General features: G+C 36.1%; 2 protein-coding genes and 1 long non-coding RNA gene across 3 annotated transcripts; 1 reads left to right on the top strand and 2 right to left on the bottom strand.

The window, feature by feature from the left end:
* LOC18771993 (probable inactive ATP-dependent zinc metalloprotease FTSHI 5, chloroplastic) lies at positions 539 to 9,344 on the top strand. Its single transcript, XM_007208327.2, has 19 exons — positions 539 to 1,531; positions 1,905 to 2,370; positions 2,516 to 2,716; positions 2,797 to 3,090; positions 3,181 to 3,450; positions 4,037 to 4,126; positions 4,214 to 4,345; positions 4,666 to 4,839; positions 4,951 to 5,072; positions 5,348 to 5,549; positions 5,991 to 6,119; positions 6,213 to 6,395; positions 6,958 to 7,077; positions 7,253 to 7,438; positions 7,546 to 7,620; positions 8,131 to 8,190; positions 8,282 to 8,389; positions 8,579 to 8,659; positions 8,938 to 9,344. The coding sequence occupies exons 1-19, from the start codon at positions 663 to 665 to the stop codon at positions 9,004 to 9,006; spliced, it is 3,831 nt and encodes a 1,276-aa protein (XP_007208389.1). The 5' UTR covers positions 539 to 662; the 3' UTR covers positions 9,007 to 9,344.
* LOC18775270 (leucine-rich repeat receptor-like protein kinase PXL1) lies at positions 9,682 to 13,321 on the bottom strand. Its single transcript, XM_007208358.2, has 2 exons — positions 10,365 to 13,321; positions 9,682 to 10,263 (listed from the first exon to the last, which is right to left on the bottom strand). The coding sequence occupies exons 1-2, from the start codon at positions 13,012 to 13,014 to the stop codon at positions 9,854 to 9,856; spliced, it is 3,060 nt and encodes a 1,019-aa protein (XP_007208420.1). The 5' UTR covers positions 13,015 to 13,321; the 3' UTR covers positions 9,682 to 9,853.
* Positions 15,548 to 16,350, bottom strand: LOC109949843. Its single transcript, XR_002272152.1, has 2 exons — positions 16,236 to 16,350; positions 15,548 to 16,053 (listed from the first exon to the last, which is right to left on the bottom strand). It is a non-coding gene; the product is annotated as an uncharacterized LOC109949843 (long non-coding RNA).

Raw genomic sequence — 20,979 nt, forward strand, 5'->3', positions numbered from 1 at the left:
GCCTCCTATACATACTATGTCATGGTCGGCCAAAAATTATTTACGAAAAAAAATTAAAGAAATCTAAATATTTAATAATCTTCCAAGGAATAGTGACTAGATTGAATTTGTCACACTTTCACTTTGATTCCACCAACAAATAATGATATTTTTTTTATAAAGAAATTTAATAAGACAAAATTGCTAAACTAATTGTAGCAATAGTCTTTGAATTATACTCAATTTTCATTACACCCGTCCGCCAATTCGATCTCCTATTGCATCATTCGTCATTTCCGTCAGATATGTCAAGTTTTTCATTTAAAATGATTATATGGTATGCAAATTAGGGTATAATTAAAGGACTATTGCTTATAATTAAGCCTTTAAAAACCAGAAAAGAAAAGAGGAAGACAAAACTGATTATATTGGGCTGAACAAAAGCTTCTTCTACTTTGGGCTTAAATTGCAACAAAATTCTGACACAAGATTTTTGGGCCATTGGCCGCCAATTGGATCAAGACCTGAAACCCAACTTTAAACCCTTTTCAGTTCACTTCACCTTCAGCTTGCTCTGAGTTCTGGTTAATCCTTTAGAATTTTGGAAAGGGAACGACAATAACAATGGCTAGCTTCAGCTGGAACACTCCTTCTCCTTAGTCGCTGGTCCTTCACTTGTCTTCATGGACACCATTCTCGCCTTTCGTCCCCTTCCCAACTGTTTCGCCCCACTTCGAAATCATCCCTTCTCAATTTTCACCACAAACCGCCGTATCAGAATCCAAACATTCGCTTCCAAATTCCCCAACAGCCCCCGAAATCCAATCCCAATTCCGTACAATCCCCGCTCCTTCAGCTTTCGAGAAGCTTCCAGAAGCTCGAAGGAAGAACAAAGGCCACTTCTTTCCGCCGAATGCATTGCGAGGCAGTTAGTGTTGGCGCTCTTCTGTTTCGCAATCGGTTTTGCTCCGTTTCGGACGGCTCGTGCCATCGCTGCTCCGGTGGTTTCAGAGGCTGTTTTGGATAAGGAAGTAAATTCAAAGGGTCATGAGTATTCAAAGTACACGAAGAGGTTGCTGGAGACGGTGTCTGTGTTGCTGAAGAGTATAGAGGAGGTTAGAAGAGGAAATGGGGATGTGAAGCTCGTCGAGGCAGCATGGAAGGCGGTGAGAGAAAAGAAAGAGGAGTTACAAGAGGAGATATTGGATGGTCTCGATGGGGAGCTAAGGGAGCTGAGGAGAGACAAACAGGTGCTGGTGAAGCGGTCTGATGATGTTTTCGCCGAGGTGGTGAAGGTGAAGAGGGATTTGGATAAGTTGGTGGGCAATGTGGGTAAGGAGAAGGTGAAGGAGAGGGCGGAGGGGATGTTGGGAAGATTAGAGGAGGAGTATAATGAGGTTTGGGAGAGGGTTGGAGAGATTGAGGATCGGATTTTGAGGAGCGAGACATCAGCAATGAGTTTCGGAGTGAGGGAGCTTTGTTTTATTGAAAGGGAATGCGAGCAATTGGTTCAGAGTTTTACCCGCCAAATGAGGAGGAAGGGGACTGAGAGGTATTTATTGCACGATCATATGTGTGTTCATGATTTTGAATAGGACTGAAAGTCATATAAAGAATTCTTTATTTTTGGTGAGATATGATGTTGAAAGTGATCAACTTTATCCAAGTTACGTTGATATTTCACTTTATATACTGCTGCCAACATACTTTCTGTAGACTCTGTTTACATAATGCCTTGCTATATATGAATAGTCATTTACAGTTGGTGGTTTTGATAAATGAATCACTACTTTAATTTTTATCATTTTGCAATGATATGATGCTTGTTCTTCAACTTTGCATGCAATATCTTTTTGGAAAAAGAAGAAGAAGAAAATTTAGTAACCAAAATTGTTGTGTGAGTATAAATTGTTATGTGGTTGCAGTGTGCCAAAAGACCCGGTTACCAAGCTTTCTAAATCTGATATACAGAAAGATTTGGAAAATGCGCAAAGGAAACATTTGGAGCAAATGATTCTGCCAAATGTTTTGGAAGTTGATGATCTGGGACCTCTCTTTTATTCGACTGATTTTGCTCAACGTATAAAACAAGGTCTTCAAGATTCAAGGGAGCTGCAGAAAAAGACTGAGGCTCAAATAAGGAAAAATATGAAGAAGTTTGGCAGCGAAAGGCGTTTTCTTGTAAAAACACCAGAGGATGAGGTAGTGAAGGGATTTCCAGAAGTTGAGTTGAAGTGGATGTTTGGAGATAAGGAGGTTGTTGCTCCAAAAGCTGTTGGCCTCCATTTGTACCATGGGTGGAAGAAGTGGCGTGAAGAAGCTAAGGCAGACCTCAAAAGAAATCTATTAGAAAATGTTGATTTTGGTAAACAGTATGTGGCCCAGAGACAGGTAACTTTTGCATCCTTATCTTTAGTGTCAATCTTTGTTTTAAATGGTTGTGAAATAACATAAAGGTTGATTACTTTAGTATGAAGTTATATGGAATAGTTCGATAGACCTGTTTTATCTGCTATTTATCAAATGTTGATTGCAGGAACTTATTCTTCTGGACCGAGATAGGGTGGTGTCCAAGACGTGGCACAATGAGGAAAAAAATAGGTGGGAAATGGATCCAGTGGCTATTCCTTTTGCCGTGTCAAAGAAACTGGTGGAGCATGCCCGAATTAGGCATGATTGGGCTGCCATGTATATTGCACTCAAGGGTGATGATAAGGAATATTATGTTGACATTAAGGTAAGGCATTTGCATAGTTTGTTCAATTTCTTGCTGTTTGTTATTGTCATTATGTTTCTAATCTTTAAATTCTCATTCAGGAATATGAAATGCTATTTGAAGATTGTGGAGGGTTTGATGGCCTGTACATGAAAATGATTGCCTGTGGTATTCCAACTGCTGTTCACCTGATGTGGATCCCTTTGTCTGAGTTGGATTTCCATCAACAGTTTCTCTTGACCCTAAGACTGTCTCATCAATGCTTTAATGCATTGTGGAAAACAAGAGTAGTATCATATGCAAGAGATTGGGCTCTTCAGAAATTCAGAAATATAAATGATGACATAATGATGACAATAGTGTTTCCCATTGTGGAGCTTATACTCCCCTACTCTGTATGTTCATAGCTCACCAGTTCAGATGCTTAGTTTTACTAAGGTGATTATTATTGTTGTTTTAAGTTCTATCCCTGTTTCTTATTACAGGTAAGGATACAGTTGGGGATGGCATGGCCTGAAGAAATTGATCAAGCCGTTGCCTCAACATGGTACTTGAAATGGCAATCTGAGGCAGAAATGAATTATAAATCTAGAAGAACGGATGACATCCAATGGTATTTTTGGTTTCTCATTAGAAGTGTAATATACGGATATGTTTGTTTTCATCTCTTCCGTTTTATGAAGAGAAAAATTCCCAGACTTCTTGGTTATGGGCCATTACGCATAGATCCAAACATGCAGAAGTTGAAGAAAGTGGTATTGCCTTCTTCCCTTTTCTGTTGACAACTTTATATTTGAAGCTGATGACAATCAAACTGTTGCTTATGCTTTGGAGCATTGTACTATTCTTTCTTGACATTTCCATTGTTATCTTACTTTGCTTTTTTTGAGGTTAAGCTATATATATTTCTTATGGCTAGAACTCTAGCAATTTTAATGATCGTACTGACTTGCAATGCTGTATTGTAATTACTCTGTGAACTTGAGTGTTCTATAATATTTCAATGAGTTGAATGTATTTTTCATGTCGAATTTATATGTGCGGACATGGTATTAAATGGTCTAGCAAATTTGTTAAAATAATTTTAGTATCAGATTCTTTTGAGGCTGTGAGTAGTTTCTATATATCCTCTGTTTTCATTTTAGATTGTGAAAGAAGATGGGATACTGGAACTTAGGTGGCCATTGAAAATCGATACAAATTTTTTTTTTTTAAACAGCCTTTTTGGTCTCTTATTACTTAGCATGGAAGTGATATGCATATCTAGATCTTTTGCCATATTGTTTAGCTGCATGAGTTTGCATCTTTTAATTGATCCTCTCTTTTGCTCATCTCTCGCAGAAATTCTATCTTAATTATCGGGTGAGGAAAATTAAAGGCAACAAAAAGGCTGGTGTTGATCCCATAACACGGGCTTTCGACCAAATGAAGGTTCATATTGGAACTTAAAATTCTTCTGTACTTTGTAACTAGATGAATTTTGTGAAATTAAATTGTGAGATCAATGGCTGGTTGCAGAGGGTGAAGAATCCACCAATACCATTGAAGGACTTTGCCAGTATTGAATCTATGAAAGAGGAAATCAACGAAGTTGTGGCATTTCTGAAAAATCCTGGTGCATTTCAAGAAATGGGGGCCCGTGCACCTCGGGTATGTTATTGCCAATATAATTTTAGATATTTCCGGTATAAACTATAGGGTATCCGTACGTAATTTACTTTCATAAACTATTATAGGTAATTTGCTTTTCAAACTTCGTTTGAGAATTTTTCAGCATGAAAGTTATGCTGCATGCAAAATACATGATATTCGAATGTTAGCTTGTGCTATGAGCATATATTGATCTTTGTTCAATTAGTCAGTATAGGATCCATCTCAAGTACATACGTTAGACTTCTTCTAGTTGCTGCTGTGGATACTAATTTAATGGGTTGATCAGCTTCTGAAATCGTTTATTCTTTATATTGCAGGGAGTTCTGATTGTAGGTGAGAGGGGAACAGGAAAGACATCTCTAGCACTGGCTATAGCTGCTCAAGCTAAGGTTCCTGTTGTTAACATTAAAGCTCAAGAGTTGGAGGCTGGACTGTGGGTTGGGCAAAGTGCATCAAATGTCAGGGAGCTGTTTCAAACTGCGAGAGAATTGGTAGCTAGCTATCTATCTTGCTGAGTTACTTTATGTGAATTATGAAAGAAATAATTTCCTTTACCTTTCTATGTCTGTATCTTTTGCTGAGCCAGTTTATGTCATTTCTAGGCACCTGTAATCATATTTGTGGAGGATTTTGACCTCTTTGCTGGTGTCCGTGGAAAATTTATTCACACTAAAAATCAAGATCACGAAGCTTTTATTAATCAACTGCTTGTGGAACTTGACGGGTAACCCTCAGCTCTTCTTTTGTTTATTGGACTAACAATCCTTGAATAAGATTCTTTTATGGGCCTTTCTTTGGCCATATATGATTGTTGAGGTAATGGGTATTTTGTGTAGAGCTGAGTATCCTTTTTGTATGTATAGATATACACTTGATGTCATTTTAGCTAATAGTAACTGAATAACGTATCAGAGGTGTTGTTACTTTCCATCTCCTTTGTCTGTCTATGTTAGTAGTGGTGTTAGAAATGATCTGCAATGTATTCTACCCTTGATGCAGGTTTGAGAAACAAGATGGGGTTGTATTGATGGCTACTACTGGAAATCTCAAGCAAATTGATGAGGCCTTACAGCGGCCTGGCCGCATGGATAGAGTATTTCATCTTCAAAGGCCAACTCAAGCAGAAAGAGAGAAGATATTACATATTGCTGCAAAAGAAACAATGGATAATGAACTCATTGATTTTGTAGACTGGAGAAAGGTAATAGCTGAATCAGTTTCTGATACTATTTGTTTTCACACTAAAGCTGTTTTGAGGTTGATGAGTTTCTTGTGTGGGATTGTAACCTGGCGGTACACAAATGCGTGTGGATGGTTTCTATTGCTCTCTGTTTTCTTACTGAGTTGTGATGCCTTATATGTCCTCAATATGAGCATTTGAGCTGTTGACATCATTGCTTAAATCTTTTAGTCCCTTACTTACCCAGATGATTTTCATTTTTGGGTTTTCTTGTTGCTTGTAGGAGTTGACAAGTTCTGTAATTATTTTCTGAAATATACTCCATTCTCTACTTTTTCTATCCATAAGCTATATTACTCCATCATGCTATAACATGTATACCTTCATTATATGTCATTATATTTATTCTTAAAAGCTTTTCTAGAAATTTGTACTTCACATGTCAACATTCTCCGCCTTCAGGTTGCTGAAAAGACAGCTCTTTTACGACCTATAGAATTAAAGCTGGTGCCTGCGTCCTTGGAAGGTGGTGCTTTTAGGAGCAAGTTTCTTGATACAGATGAACTTATGAGCTACTGTAGTTGGTTTGTGGTAAGAAACAATTGATACAGTTGTCTCATTGTCTTTGAAAGAATCCATTTCATTTTTGTATCCATTTTGAGTGTGTCCTTATTGCTTTTGCAGACTTTCAGCACTGTCATTCCTGAAGGGATGCGGAAAACCAAAATCGTGAAGAAGCTAAGTAAAATGCTGGTGAATCATCTAGGGCTAACGTTGACTAAAGAAGATCTGCAGAGTGTGGTTGATCTGATGGAGCCATATGGTCAGATAACCAATGGAATAGAACTTCTAAACCCTCCTCTTGAGGTAACTAGTTATTACTGCAAGTGTTCTATTAATTAGTTCAAGATACTTTCTTTTCATCAATTAGCTGTGAATAGCTTGAGGACATACTACTGTACTTTTCTTTCTTAAAACTTTTCACTGCTTTAAATAATTTCTTCTACTCGATTGTCATGGCACAGAGAAAGAAATTAGATGTTTGAATTTGAATATACTAACAGTTTGTGGGCTGAAGTGGTTATATTACTTAGTTAACTTTGGCGGTTCCTTCCCTGACTTCCTTTGTTTAATTGTTGCAACTTTGTAGTTATCCTAGGTCAGGTTGTGCTTTGTAAATCGAAAGTAGTAAGAATAATCTTGGATTCAAGTCCTAATGATGTATTTGTACATCAAGAGTTTTCTAGTTTTCATTGGGAAAAAAAATTGTGATTTCTATTCATTGTTTATCTTTATTATTGTTAAACTTAAAATACATGTAAGTTTTCAGTTTTATTTACTTCAGAATTTTACATGCGTACAATCATGATGGAACCGTAGTTTCCTTTTGTTTCAAGAGTGATTTAATATAAGTTCATTAATTCTCCAGTGGACAATGGATACCAAGTTCCCACATGCTGTTTGGGCTGCAGGTCGAGGTCTCATTGCCCTTCTATTGCCAAACTTTGATGTTGTAGATAATATATGGCTGGAGCCATTGTCTTGGCAGGTTTGTCCTCTATGTCATTATGTATTTAGATCTCTAAAGGTTAAAAACTATAAAACGTGTTCGATTTATAAGTTTTGTGGGCAGATAATGTTTTGTGGGCAGATAATGTTGACAATAATTATTTATGAAACATAACCTGGGAAAACACTGGAGAAGTTTAAGCCTCTTTTTACAGGGAATCGGATGTACAAAAATAACCAAGGTGAGAAATGAAGGATCCGTGAATGCGAATTCTGAATCAAGATCTTATCTTGAAAAGAAGCTTGTATTTTGTTTCGGTTCACATGTTGCAGCACAAATGCTACTACCTTTTGGGGAAGAGAACTTTCTTTCTTCTTCAGAGTTAACGCAGTCACAGGAGGTTGATTCTTTTCTATGCTTGATCTTTATCTATAAGAAGCAAAAAATATCCTGAGGATATGCAATCATAACTGCTTTTCTGTTTTCCCCCTCCCATTTTTGCAACAGATTGCTACACGGATGGTCATTCAGTATGGTTGGGGGCCTGATGATAGTCCTGCAATTTATTATCACACTAATGCGGTATTCTTCTGTCTTTACATTCAAAATTTGGTCATGTGATAAAGAAATAGATATTTCTCATGTGTCGTCCAGTACTGTGTACATTATTTCTTATCCTTTTATGATAATGGAGGGCTACCATCCTGCATAGGTATGTTTGTTAGTTCTGAACTTCGGAAATTGTTTTTGCTGTCAGAGCTAGCTCTGCTGCTGTTCTACTCTTCTGCCTTGTGCAGTTTGGTTGATAAATCTTGTTTATTCATCTAAAAATGTATTTCTTTTAGCTTGCATTTCTTATAAAAGAACTGTTTTTTTCATTTAAAATACATTCAATTGTAATACTTGGGGAAGTTATTGGTTATGGACGTGGGACAGTTCCTTGCCAATCTTGTTAGAATGAGGTAGCAAGCAGCAATGTTTTCTTTGCACTTCCAAATATGTATCAAATTTCACCCCTAGTTGTTTCTATCTGGTTTAAGGGTTCAATAGGCTTCTTGTTTAGTGATAGATTGCACGTTCTCATTGGCACAGGCTACTGCTTTAAGCATGGGGAATAACCATGAGTATGACGTGGCAGCTAAAGTTGAAAAGGTATGAAGGACTATTACTCTTATTTCTTACTAATCAATTAGTGAAATATTGGTTGATGCAGCTTATCTAATAGTGTCTTCATATCCCACAGATATATGATTTAGCATATTATAAAGCGCAAGAAATGCTCCACAAAAATCGTCGAGTTCTTGAAAAGATAGTTGAGGAGTTACTGGAATTTGAAATCTTGACTGCAAAGGTAAAAAAATCTTGATTTTGAATTGGCACATCTCTTATTTTGACTGGTACCTTTACACGTCCTCTTTTATCCAATAACTTTAATCTCCATCTATCCATGTTGATTGACTTAGTTGTCTGATATCGGCAAACTACAAACGACATTTATTTATTATTTAATATTGAGATCCACTCTTCTTGGTGTTGGCAGGATTTGCAAAGAATTTTTGAAGACAATGGTGGTGTTCGGGAAAAAGAGCCCTTTTTTCTTTCTGGATCTCATGATAGAGAGGTATTTTTATCTGTCAGTACTGAGTGAACTATATGCTGTTATTGGTGCCAAAATTTGAATTTCCTTTTTGCTTATTGTATGAAGTTTTATCTGTCAATTTTGTAGTTAGAAGTAGCCCTACTATCATTAATTAGAAGAAGAAAGTATTTCTACAAAACTACCTCTGAGCAATAAATTCATTTCATCTGTAACCTATACACTTCTCATTATATACTTATGAACTGGGTATCTCTCTCTCTCTCTCTCTCATTTTTTTCCCTTATCTTCCTTTTTTCCAGCTACAATCCGGCAGCTTTCTTGAAGGTGGGAATGTATCAGGAACTGCTCTTTTAAGTGGAGCAGCATAGATTTCCGAGGAATAGACAGTTGTAGAACCAATACAAATTTTTTGGCTCTGAGGTAAAAGCCCTCCTATTCACAATGAGATTCAATGTTTGTTTGTAGTGCAATATGGTCTTCCTTGTCCTCATGTCACATGGTTTTTGTTTTTTAGTTTTTTGGCATAAGAGATGTAAGCCAGTTATAGAGGAAATAGTTGTGGCTTGAGAAGAGGCAACATTTTTCCTTCTCAACCACCATTTTTCATTATACTGTGATTGGAAATCCTCATTGTATTTCCTTTTGTCAACGTTGTAATTAAAATTGTTAATAGAATGATTCATTTTGAAAGCATTCCTTCTGTTTACTACCAGTGTTCGAAAAATTGGCCTAGGCGGCCGCCCATATACTAAAACATAACCTAATTGTGTTTTTATTTCAACCCTCTGCTTTATATCAAGTCATATATCTTATGACACACATATACATTTTAAAAAAATTAATTTTGTTAAAAATTAATAATACAAAATATTTTTTATTTTATTTTAAGAAACCCTAGGCACTAGGCACTAGGCCCCTGCCTGCCCGCCTACTGGCTAGCGATTTTTCGAACATTGTTTACTACTATTACCTTGATAGTATTTGTGTACTATTTTAGCCTAAATGCCTATAGTACAATATATTCGTAGAAAAGAGAACATTTCTTGGCGGGGTAAAAAGAATTTTCAATTTAAATTAATGTAAGTTTTTTTTTAATGAACATTCAATGGCATATCCTGCTATGAATGCGTGGTATAAATTTAAGTACAAAGAAAAGAGAAAATGCATTTACATGAAGAAAATGATACTTGTAGAAAAAACCAGGAGAACAAATTCCTACAGAAGCCCCATGACCGGTGAGGTGCTAAAGATAGGCTTCTCTTTGCCAGTTTTCTGGCCCCTGCTCTCACAAATGCTTTTCCTCCTTGGTTTTGCCTCTCCAAGCATTGTTATGATATCTCTCATGGATGGCCTGTCTTTGGGGAGCTTTGCAGTACAAAGAAGTGCGATTCGGAGGACGAGAAGCATTTCTTCCTGGACATGCTTGCATTGACCAGCTATGCTAGCATCCAGTGCTTCTTCCAAGGCTTTCTTGTTTCTCATCTTCCTTCGAACCCATTCCACGATATCCACAGCTTCCCCGAATGTAGGGTCTAAAGGCATCTTTCCAGTTATAAGCTCTAAAAGAACTACACCATAGCTATAGATGTCAGTCTTCTCATCAACCTTTAAGGCGTATCCATATTCTGCCACATAACAATAGAAGTTAGAATTAATAGGGCTAACTAGTTTCGATAGTATGGTTTCTGTTTGAGTAATTAAAAAAGGTTCTTGGTAACTAACTTACCAGGAGCAATATATCCGTAAGACCCAGCCACCATTGAAACCGTCTCATTCTTGTGCATCATCATCCTCGCTAACCCGAAATCTGCTACTCTGGCGTCAAGGTTTGTATCCAACAGAATGTTGTTCGATTTGATATCTCGGTGGACGACTGGTGGCTGACAGTCATGGTGGAGATAATTCAAACCTTGTGCAACACCCACTGCTATATTGTATCTTGAAACCCAGTCTACCAACAACTTTCCTGCTTGTTTTCCATGCAATGCAGTCCCAAGGTTCCCATTTGGCATGAAATCATATATCATCACCACATCGGTTTCGTTGTGAAGGTACCCTAGTAACCGTACGATGTTCCTGTGCCGGAGCCTGCCCAAGAGATTCACTTCACCAAATAGATCATCCCCATTTTCAATGTCTGTCCCTGGCCTCCATAGCTTCTTAACTGCCACAACTGAATGTGGCCGATGGATTTCAGCCTTATAAACCACCCCACTCCCGCCCATGCCAATGATATTTGATTCTTGTATGCAAGCAAGAATGTCAGCACTTGTGAAGTTAATTCTCTGAAATGCTACTAGCCTCCAAGGCCATTCTTGATTGGTAGTCTTAAACCAGTTGTTAAAGCTGTTATACGAGTACCACTTCCTATATACCCATCTCCCAGCGAAAAATGCAACGCCAAGACATGAAATTACTGAGATTCCAATGATGAATCCAGTGATGATGTGCTTGATGTGCATGTTTCGATGCGGACCTGCTGTTGCAGCTAAGCTTTGAGGGCATGGTGGAAGTATGCCTCCACAAAGACCAGCATTGCCTATGAGATCGTTAGGATTGATGGTCATTAACATACCATATGCTGGTACTGGACCCTCAAGTCTGTTGTAAGACAAGTTAAGCATCTCCAAGGCTGGTGAACTTCCAAAGCTTTCAGGGATTTTACCAACCAAAGAATTGTTGGACAGATCAAGAATGGATAATGTACGCATTGTTGCTATCGGTCTAGGGATTTCCCCATTGAACTGGTTATTTCTAAGGTTCAGATTTACCAGCTTCTCACAAGAAGCTATGCTCTCTGGAATTTTTCCAGAGATGTGGTTGTTTGAAATATCGAGCACTGACAGCGACGGGCAATCTTGGAACTGGTCTGGGAGTTTGCCTTCCAACTTGTTATTGGAAGCCATGAAAGTTTGAAGATTTGGAAGGGAAAGAATGCTAGAAGGAAGAGATGATTCAAGGTGGTTCCAAGAGACATCAATGAAGGAAAGAGATGCAGACAAAGCAATGTCCACAGGAATTTGACCAGTAAGATTGTTTTTAGCCAATTCTAGCCTTTGAAGAATAGGAAGATTTCCCAGACCAACTGGCATGGTTCCTGAAATAAGATTGTTTTGCATACGAACACGAACCAGTGATAAACAAGTTGAAAGACCTACTGGAATTGGACCAGAAAAGGAATTGTTGAAGAGGATGAGTTTTGTGAGATTGCCAGAACTACACAAACCTGGTGGGATATCACCTGATAATGAATTTGATGACACATCTAACCACTGCAATGGGGAATTCTTTCCAAGGTTCACTGGCAAAGGACCTGTCAAAGAATTCTTCCATAGCTCAAGTACCTCTAAGTTGGGTAACTCGCCAAGCTTGTTAGGAACTGAACCAGTTAGTCTATTGCACATTAAGTTCAAAAGCTGCAAATTCATCAACTGTGCAAGCTCTGCTGGAATCTCTCCTGAAATCTGATTATCAGAGAGATCCAAAAACACCAGTGATGTAATGTTACCAAAGTCTGGTGGAATTTTTCCTGTAAAATTGTTTTTGTACAAATAAACTGTTGTAAGTTTTTGTAGCCTACCCAATTCAGGTGGGATTTGACCACTGAGATTGCCAACTGCCAAGTCAAGATACTGAAGATTGGTAAGATTGCCAAACTCTGCTGGGATTTCACCTTCAAACGCATTGTATCCAAGAACAATAGTCTCTAAAGAGGAAAGCTGGCCAAGTTCTCTTGGAAGGTTTCCAGTGAGATTGTTGCCAGAGAGGCCAAGAAACTTTAGCTTCTGCAGCTTCTTGTAAGATGCAGGGATTGAACCTTCGAAGAAGCTCCCTCTGAAATCTAGGCTTTCAAGGGACGTGGCATCTCCAAGATCCTCTGGGAGAAAGCCTGAGAAGTTATTGCTTGATGCATTAACTGAAGTCAGTCCTGAAGCCCTTCCAAGACCAGTTGGAAAATCACCAACAAAGTAGTTTTGACTCACATCAATGGTATTCAGTGAGGTAAGACCAGATAGCGATTTTGGCAACGATGATGCAAAACCATTACAAGAAATGTTGAGAGTAGAAAGACTGTGTAAGCCTTGAATGTGATCGGATACATGGCCGCTGAGGTTCATGTTGGAGATGTCCAGCTTCTCTATAAAGCCTCTGGAGTTGCACATAACTCCAGTCCAGTTACAATGGGGTGAACCTTCCTGAACCACATTGCTTGGAATTTTCCAATCTTTGAGGCCATCCATTGGATCAAGAAGACTAGCTTTGATTGATAGTAAGGTGGATAATTCCTCATTCGGCACGGTTTGAGCTCCCTGAGCCTGAGCAAAAACAAGAGAGAGGCCAGTGAAACAGTAGAAGAACATCAAAAGGGTTGACATGTTTGTTGTTCTTCTACCTGGTATGTTCCTATCCTAGCTCTTAACAGAATGGTGGCATTTTCTGGGCTTTTGGAACAAAGGGAGGAAGAAAGTGTCAAAGACACAAGAGAAGAGAGAGAGAGAGAGATTGAGAGATTGATTAAATGGGTTCAGTTTTGATAAGTAATAATGACAGATTGGGATTAAGTTATTGTGAATACGTGGGTTCTTGGGATCAGTGGGTAGCAGCTAATCTAATTATATGAATCCTAATGACTGTCAAGGTTTGGAGTTATTGGAAATCTCTGAGACAGCAAAACATGGAGAGAATGTGTTTCCAGGGACTGATGATAAATACTTGCATATTCTTATAATTGATCATAGTCAACTCAGACTGGTATTAACTAATAATGGTACTTGGTTTCCTCCTTTTTTCTTGTAATTTATTTTGAAAAACTGTACTTTCATCTTCTGTTTAATGTCCCAAGAGAATTAGCTCCTCAGCAGCTTATTAATTACTTGGGAAAACACTGACATGCATATGCTTTTGTAGTTATTTTAATAAAATAACTCCCATTTCTGGTTTGTCAAGGCTGGTTGTGCATTTAACTTATAAGCAGTGAATCAATCAAGGATTGAATTAATATGCTTTTTGGGTACTGGTCCTGGACATGGTTAATTTGGGCAGATGAGAATCTCTCCAGGTTATAACTTATAAGATGTGGAAAAACAGTACATGATAGACAACTTGGAACTTTCTCTCAGAGAGAGAGAGAGAGAGAGAGAGAGAGAGAGAGAGAGAGAGAGGAGATAGATGGTGGGTCTCCATGAAAAAGGAAAGAAATGTTTTCTTACAATTCATTTTCCTAACTAGGTCACCAAATACCAGTCCCTCCCATAAAACAATGTCTGAAGCCTCCACAACTTCACATGCACTGATCTGGCTCTTTTGCAATAATTTATATATGAATCAAAAAATAATGCAATGTAAATGTACAGATAAACAAATGAATATTTGCAAATGCGTTTAAATGGAAAATTATTAGACAATAATTGAATTGAAAGCATAAAAAAGATGGAAAAGCCAGGAGGGAGGCCATGTGAAAAGGGCAGCTTCCTTGGGAAAGGACTGAAAATTCTTATTATTATTTGCAATGCCATGGGAATTAGGACAAACTGCCACTAAACAAATATGTATATGGGCCTTTTACTTTCCAAAAATATGTAGATAATGGATGGATATGGATCTTTTGTTGTGTATCCATTTCAGAATCAATGAGGGGGTGCATGATTAGTTAGGTGCCCCCACATGCCTACCCCAAAAAACAAAGCCAGTGAAGGCCGCCACCACCACCACCATTAATCATTCATCCATTCATTGATTTTATCAAATCCATTACACACACAAAATATCAAAGATGGAATCAATCAAATTCATTTGTGGGCACCATATGACAAAATAATTTTTTTTTAATACAAATAATAGTCTAACTTATTCTAAAATAAGCTAATATAAAAAGAGGAAGATTCAAACTTAAATGCAAAGAGGTAGGCTCACTGTCCTGATGAACTAGCCTAATCGGTTTTTTATGATTGAGGAGTTTGGGCCAAGTGGGTGTTGGAGCCTGCTTCTCTTGGGTTTGAGCTTGTAAAGGTCCAGGAAAAATCAGGTACTGTGTGGACAGACCTAACAGACTTCTACTATGGTAGTGGGCCAGGGTAAAGTTCACGAAGCCCATTATGGGAATTAGAGTCCGTACTATGTGGACCGACCCAACTGCACTCTCTCTCTCTCTCTCTCTCTCTCTCTCTCTCTCTCTCTCTCTCTAGACGTGAAAGTGAGCTAACCTAAGCAGACTACTTCAGCACCGATGGACTTCGTTTAGGTGAAAAACAACACGTGGTTTATCTACCACTCGAACCATTTTGTCCCGTATATCTTGACCAAAAACACAAAAGTAAAGGGTTTGAAATCAAAATCCTCCCGAGTAATTAATTTATGTGCTTTCTTTTGGCAGTTAGTTGAAACCTGTTGGGTGATAACCATGAATACAGAGAGCCTTGATGAGGAGGAGGAGATGTTGGAAGTATAAGATTGTCCTCATTTGCATGCAATCCTTAATGTGCTTTTCGCAAACAAGATTATCAAATTATTAGTTGCTTAGTTTGAATTATACGTATTAAATTCCATAATCATCCCCAATCCTTGGAACTGAGTCCCCAAAGAAAGGAAGATATCAAAACTAGAAACAACCTTGTAAACCAACCGTATCTTGTCTACACTATATTGTGAGTATATATATTAAGCGCCACAGATGAGTTCACATTTTATGGAGTATATAATATCAGACTTGTAATTCAATTGAATTGAATGTAACCAATTAATGCAGCAAAGTTGAAATTTTATTTATTTATTTTTAATATAAGTGATATTTTATTTTAATCTAATCGGACTCGTTTGGGAGTGGAGGGGGATTCAAACTCGGGTATGCCGAAAATTATTATTTATATATAGCATTAATCTAACCTGGGTTTTATAGAAGCAAGCAAATCATTCAAAATACGAATCGATGACCACTAGTAAAAGAAAAAAGAAATTATTACACTGGAAAAGCTAACAACAAATTACAACTCAAAGTTATTAATACGGTCTAATTCATAGTTCCACTAAATGAAATTAATAACAAGATATAAAGTCGGAGTTTCGATCCCCATATGGGGGGAGGGAAGAACAGCACAGCAGAAGAAAGAAACAATTAAGAAGCGAACAAGTAAAGTAAAAGTAAACATGAGCCAAGAACCAGACTTGCCGGGTTACATCTTTTTCTTCAACCCCTTTTGCTTTGGTTGCCTCCTTGTATTTATTGCTAATTGAGAGCAGTAGAACTCATCTGAAAGCCGTACGTCTAACCATTCTTAATTCCATTTCCATGGAAGCTGATGATGAAGATCAGCCTCTCTGGACATGCATGGCTCTTCCACAGCCACGGCTTCTGTTGAATTCTTGTGCTCATCGATCTCTCTAAGTGGCATGATCATGATCTTCTTCCTGTGCTTTTGCTTCAACAAACCAAAATTTAAATTATTGCTACTTTCTATTTCTTGTGGACTTGTTGGTATATATACAGAATACATATAGAGAGAGAGAGAGAGAGAATTTAGGATAAAAATAAAATAGCATATCACTTATAAATAATATTGTATATATAAATAAACTACAAATCTGATAGATGAAGACCTACAAAACTCTTATTGGTAAAATCGTACAGGAGATATGTCCCATCCCATAGGCAGAGAAGCTTTTAAATTAGACTGTGAATCTTAGCTGAACCAACTTATGTGGGGTCCATTCATGAGAAAGCTTCATTTCCTCTAAGCCCTCCATCTGTGTGTATTCTTTCTAAATTTATAATGAGTTGGTTGGTGCATTTGTTGGGTGCCCAATTCACCACCATTCAGCAAAAAAATATAGGCCCCAACAATTTTTCTCTTTAAATATCATTATGGCAATACAATCTCTACCTTTTTCTTGTTCATTCTTATTTAACAACAACGATATCATAATGCTAATGACCACTACTAAGAGTCATGAATATCCCAAGAATCTATGCCACCAATAATCTTTGAAACAAAAGTTTGACCTTTGTCCTTGCTGTCTCTCAATAGGAACTTATATATCATAGTGCTCTCTTTTAGTCTTTGATCGAGTGGTGGGCATCAATGAGGGGGTGCTCTCTTTTAGCATTCTTGAAAGAGGAGGATGACCCCCCAATCTTTTGACCCTTTGATCTCAAAGTTTTTCATGAACAGGGTTTCTTTTTTTTAAATAATTTTATTTGCCTTTTGATGAATGATCTTTGGATTCATTGAAGAGTGTGGAAAAGTAAAAGTGTTGGCCCTTTCTTTTCCTGAATAGTAAAGTTAACTTGTAGACTAAGGTTACAAATCATGTATAAAATCATGATAGTTACAGTGGTCACTACATGGGCCAATCTCCCCACAAATATATAATAATTTTGTCACGAATTGTTGAAGTTATGTGTATATATTAATCAGAGCGACAAATAAGCAAAGGGTTTGCATTACCCTTTCTAACCATTGAAGAGTGATATTGATTTTTTTAATATAAATAATAGTCTAAACTACAATGGGAGATCGGGAGGCTTTGTACACATATTACCAAAGTGTCATGAGAGTTCGAATCTGAGACCACTGATCTATTCCACTAGGCTAGATTCCGTCGGTGAGTGATTTTGATTTTTGAATGGCTGAAAAATGTTTGATTGGGTCACCAAAATAGCAAGAATTTTTAAGGACAAATAATGTTAGAAACTAAGTATTCCAGAGAGACTGCGAAAGGGACAAATTTTCTGCATTCGGATTGTAAAAAAAACTTTATTTAAGATTATTGTCACATAATGATCGGTTGAAGATGCTGAAAAACAAATTAAGAAGTGAAAATGGAGACAAATAATAATTGCTTGAACACGTATGATATTTCTGTCGTTTATGCATAACAAATATGTAAAGGTTAAAAGTGAGTAAGATTGATTCGATTTGTCTTAATCTTACCGCCCCAAGCTAATTAAATAATAATTTGTAATTAATTTCACCTTGCCGAAAGTCATGTATACGATGCTCAGATTCCTTCATGAGTAATGCTACATTTATCATATTTTTATCCCATATTTCTATATCACATGATGTGGCATGTCTATGTTATATGTCACATCAATTTGTGTATTTTAATTAAGACAATTAGAAAAACAAATACTGGAATAAATTAAAAGGAAAAGAAAATATTAAATAATTTTAATTGATGTGGAAGTCCGCCTCAGCTGCCACATAAGATGATATAAGAATGTGGTATATAAATATGGTAATATTATTGGCTAATGAGGTAATATTATTTGTGCTATATTCAAAGTGTTTATTGCTCAATGTTGCATGTACTTGTATATATTCCACTAACTAGGGGTTGTCTGCTTTTCTATGCAGTGCTGGCTTCTCTAGTGGCTTTGCCGGCGACCGACCTTTAGACTAAAAATTATGTGAGAGCATAATATAAGTAAGTCTCACTTCTATTATAAAACGGATATATAATATAATATAATATAAAAGATAGTTTAAATTATATTGAATGTAGATTTCTTACATACATACTGTAAGTCAAGAGTCAAAAGATTAGAGAGTTTATAATGTGAGATTTGACTAAAGTTTCAAAAGGCATTATAACCAATAAGTCTATATTATATATTATGATCTTTCAACATATCCAAAGCAGATAGTGAAGAGTGAGCAATTTCACAGTAAATCAATCTAAGAGTTTAATTTTTTATTCTTTTTTTTCGTGGGAATGTTTGACTTTGATCTAACCCATTCTCTCGAGTTCTACTAAATTTTGTTACTGCACACATTATCTGTCGTAGAGAATTGCATGCTGAATTGAAGTAGTTTTGGTAAAAAACGTGCATTTTACCGAGTCTTTAAGATGTGTTCAGAAAACTAAAGTATTACTAAAAAAAATACATACGTACGTGTATAAGACTAGTATTAAACTGAAAAATTCTAAATTTTTTATACGAGTAGTAACTCTGAAAAACTAAAAAAAAAAGGGAAGAATAGAGACTTAGGTAATGGGCTAATAATAATGGAAAATGCTTTAACCTAATAAACGAAAAGCAGGGGAAAAAAAATAATAATAAAAAAGACCAAGAATAGCCGTGCGGGTGTACTATTTAAACAAATTTCCAGTTATAGCTAAGGGCTATACTATTGAAACTAGCAAATTGATATGTATAAAGTACAAACTAATGCAATTAGGAGGGTCCTTTTTTTGAATTTTTTTATTATTAAATAGTATAGCCATTCGCCTATACCTTTTGAATATAATGTATTTAAATAGTATAGCCGGACATTTATACTACGATTTTTTTTAAAACTATTTTTTACACGTGGCGCTATAGGGTCCTCTTTTTTAAAAATAGTACAGCCGCACGGCTATACTCCGTGTTATATATATATATATATATTGGGATCCTTTTTTTCTTTTAATTTTTTTTCCCAATTTTCGTTAATCGATAAGAGTAGTTATCCATTACTATTAGGCCATTACCCGAGTCTCTTGTCCCCTTTTAATTTTTTACTTTTCCAGAGTTATTAACCGCATAAAGAATTTAGCACTTTCACGTTTAATACTATATTATACACATACGTAAGTGTTTTTCAACAATACATTCATGTTCTATACACGTCTCACATTTTTAAAAAAGAAAATGTGGAATAGTCATATTGTACATGTACATACGTATTTCTAATGTTTAATGCATGTATTTTTTATAAAATTTGTTGTAAGACACATAAATTCACGTTTTATACAAATAATTCTCACATATTATTGAATAAGAATAATATACGTTATAAAAAAAAACTATTACAATATTATATAGTGGCCAATTAATATCTACTTTGAATATGTTGAAACTAGCAAATTAATATGTATAAAGTACAAACTAATGTAATTAGGAGGGTCTCTTTTTCTTTAATTTATTAAAAATTAAATAGTATAGCCGGGCGGCTATACTATGATTAAAAAAAAAACTGATTTTGACACGTGGCGTTTATTGTTGACACGCTAGGGTCATATTTTTTTATAAAAATAGTACCGCCGTACGGCTATACTCAGTGTTTAAAAAAAAAAAAAAAAAGACTAGTTTTGACACGTGGCGGCTAATCGGTGGGAGGCTTTTTTTTAATTAAAAATAGTATAGCCGCACGGCTATACCATTTTAGACGTGGGTGGCAAAGGTCTGTGCGTCTGTTCTTTTTTTATTTTTATATATATTGTAAATAGTATAGCCGTCTGGCTATATTCGATTTTTAAAAATGTTTTCAAAAAAATAGTATAGCCAGGTGGATTTACTGGTTTTTTTTATTTTATAAATTTTAAATTGTCTTCAATAAATAGTGTAGACGAGTGGCTATAGTCTTATATATATATATATATATATATATATATATATTGGGATCCTTTTTTTCTTTTAATTTTTTTCCCTGATTTTCGTTAATCGATAAGAGTAGTTATCCATTACTATTAGGTCATTACCCAAGTCTCTATTGTCCCCTTTTAATTTTTTTTCTTTTCTAGAGTTATTACCTGTATAAATAATTTAGTACTCACATGCCTTTAAGTTCTCATTCACAGCCACTTCCAGAATCATATCACAGGCTTTTCTGGAAAATTAACAACAAAGCTGAAATTTTGGCATGTTTGCATCATAAACTGGCACTTGGACTTGAGATCATTGCCTTGTGTTGAATGCACCATAATCAAGTCATATTTGATATGCCCAGATTATAGGGTCGTTGATTGATTCCTTGTATATATGTCATTCAATTGTTTTATTTCTTTCCTAGAATAAGACTCTCTCAGTTTGTATAAAGCTGTAGCTATATTGTATATTCACATATCAATCAAATACAAAGATCTTCTTTACCAAACTATTTTCGTCATTCACCATTTTTACATGGTATCAAAGCACCGATTTTGGTGACTCTAGAAACCCAAACCCCTTTCGCTACAACACAACACAATAACCATTTTAAAAATATAAAATTTGTTTCTTTACTTTTGTTTTTTGGCCTACTTCTTTAATCACTTTGATTAGTAATTATATGTTAATTATTATTTAAAATAAAAAAATTAAAGAAAAAGTCCACATAGTAATTAATTTCTATTTATTAAGTATTTTGTGAAATCGTTTGGGTGTCTTAATTAAATTTCTCCATAGCCCAAGAGCCCTATCCATTACTATTAGACCATTATTCGAGTATCTATTGTCCCTTTTTAATTTTTTACTTTTTCAGAGTTATTACCTGTATAAAGATTTTAGCACTCTCACTTTCAACAATGTATTATACACATACGCACGTATTTATCATGTTTAATAAATGTATTTTTTACAAAAACTTTAGTACGACACACAA

This window comes from Prunus persica, chromosome G6 (genome assembly GCF_000346465.2).
Source record: "Prunus persica cultivar Lovell chromosome G6, Prunus_persica_NCBIv2, whole genome shotgun sequence".
Taxonomy (NCBI): domain Eukaryota; kingdom Viridiplantae; phylum Streptophyta; class Magnoliopsida; order Rosales; family Rosaceae; genus Prunus; species Prunus persica.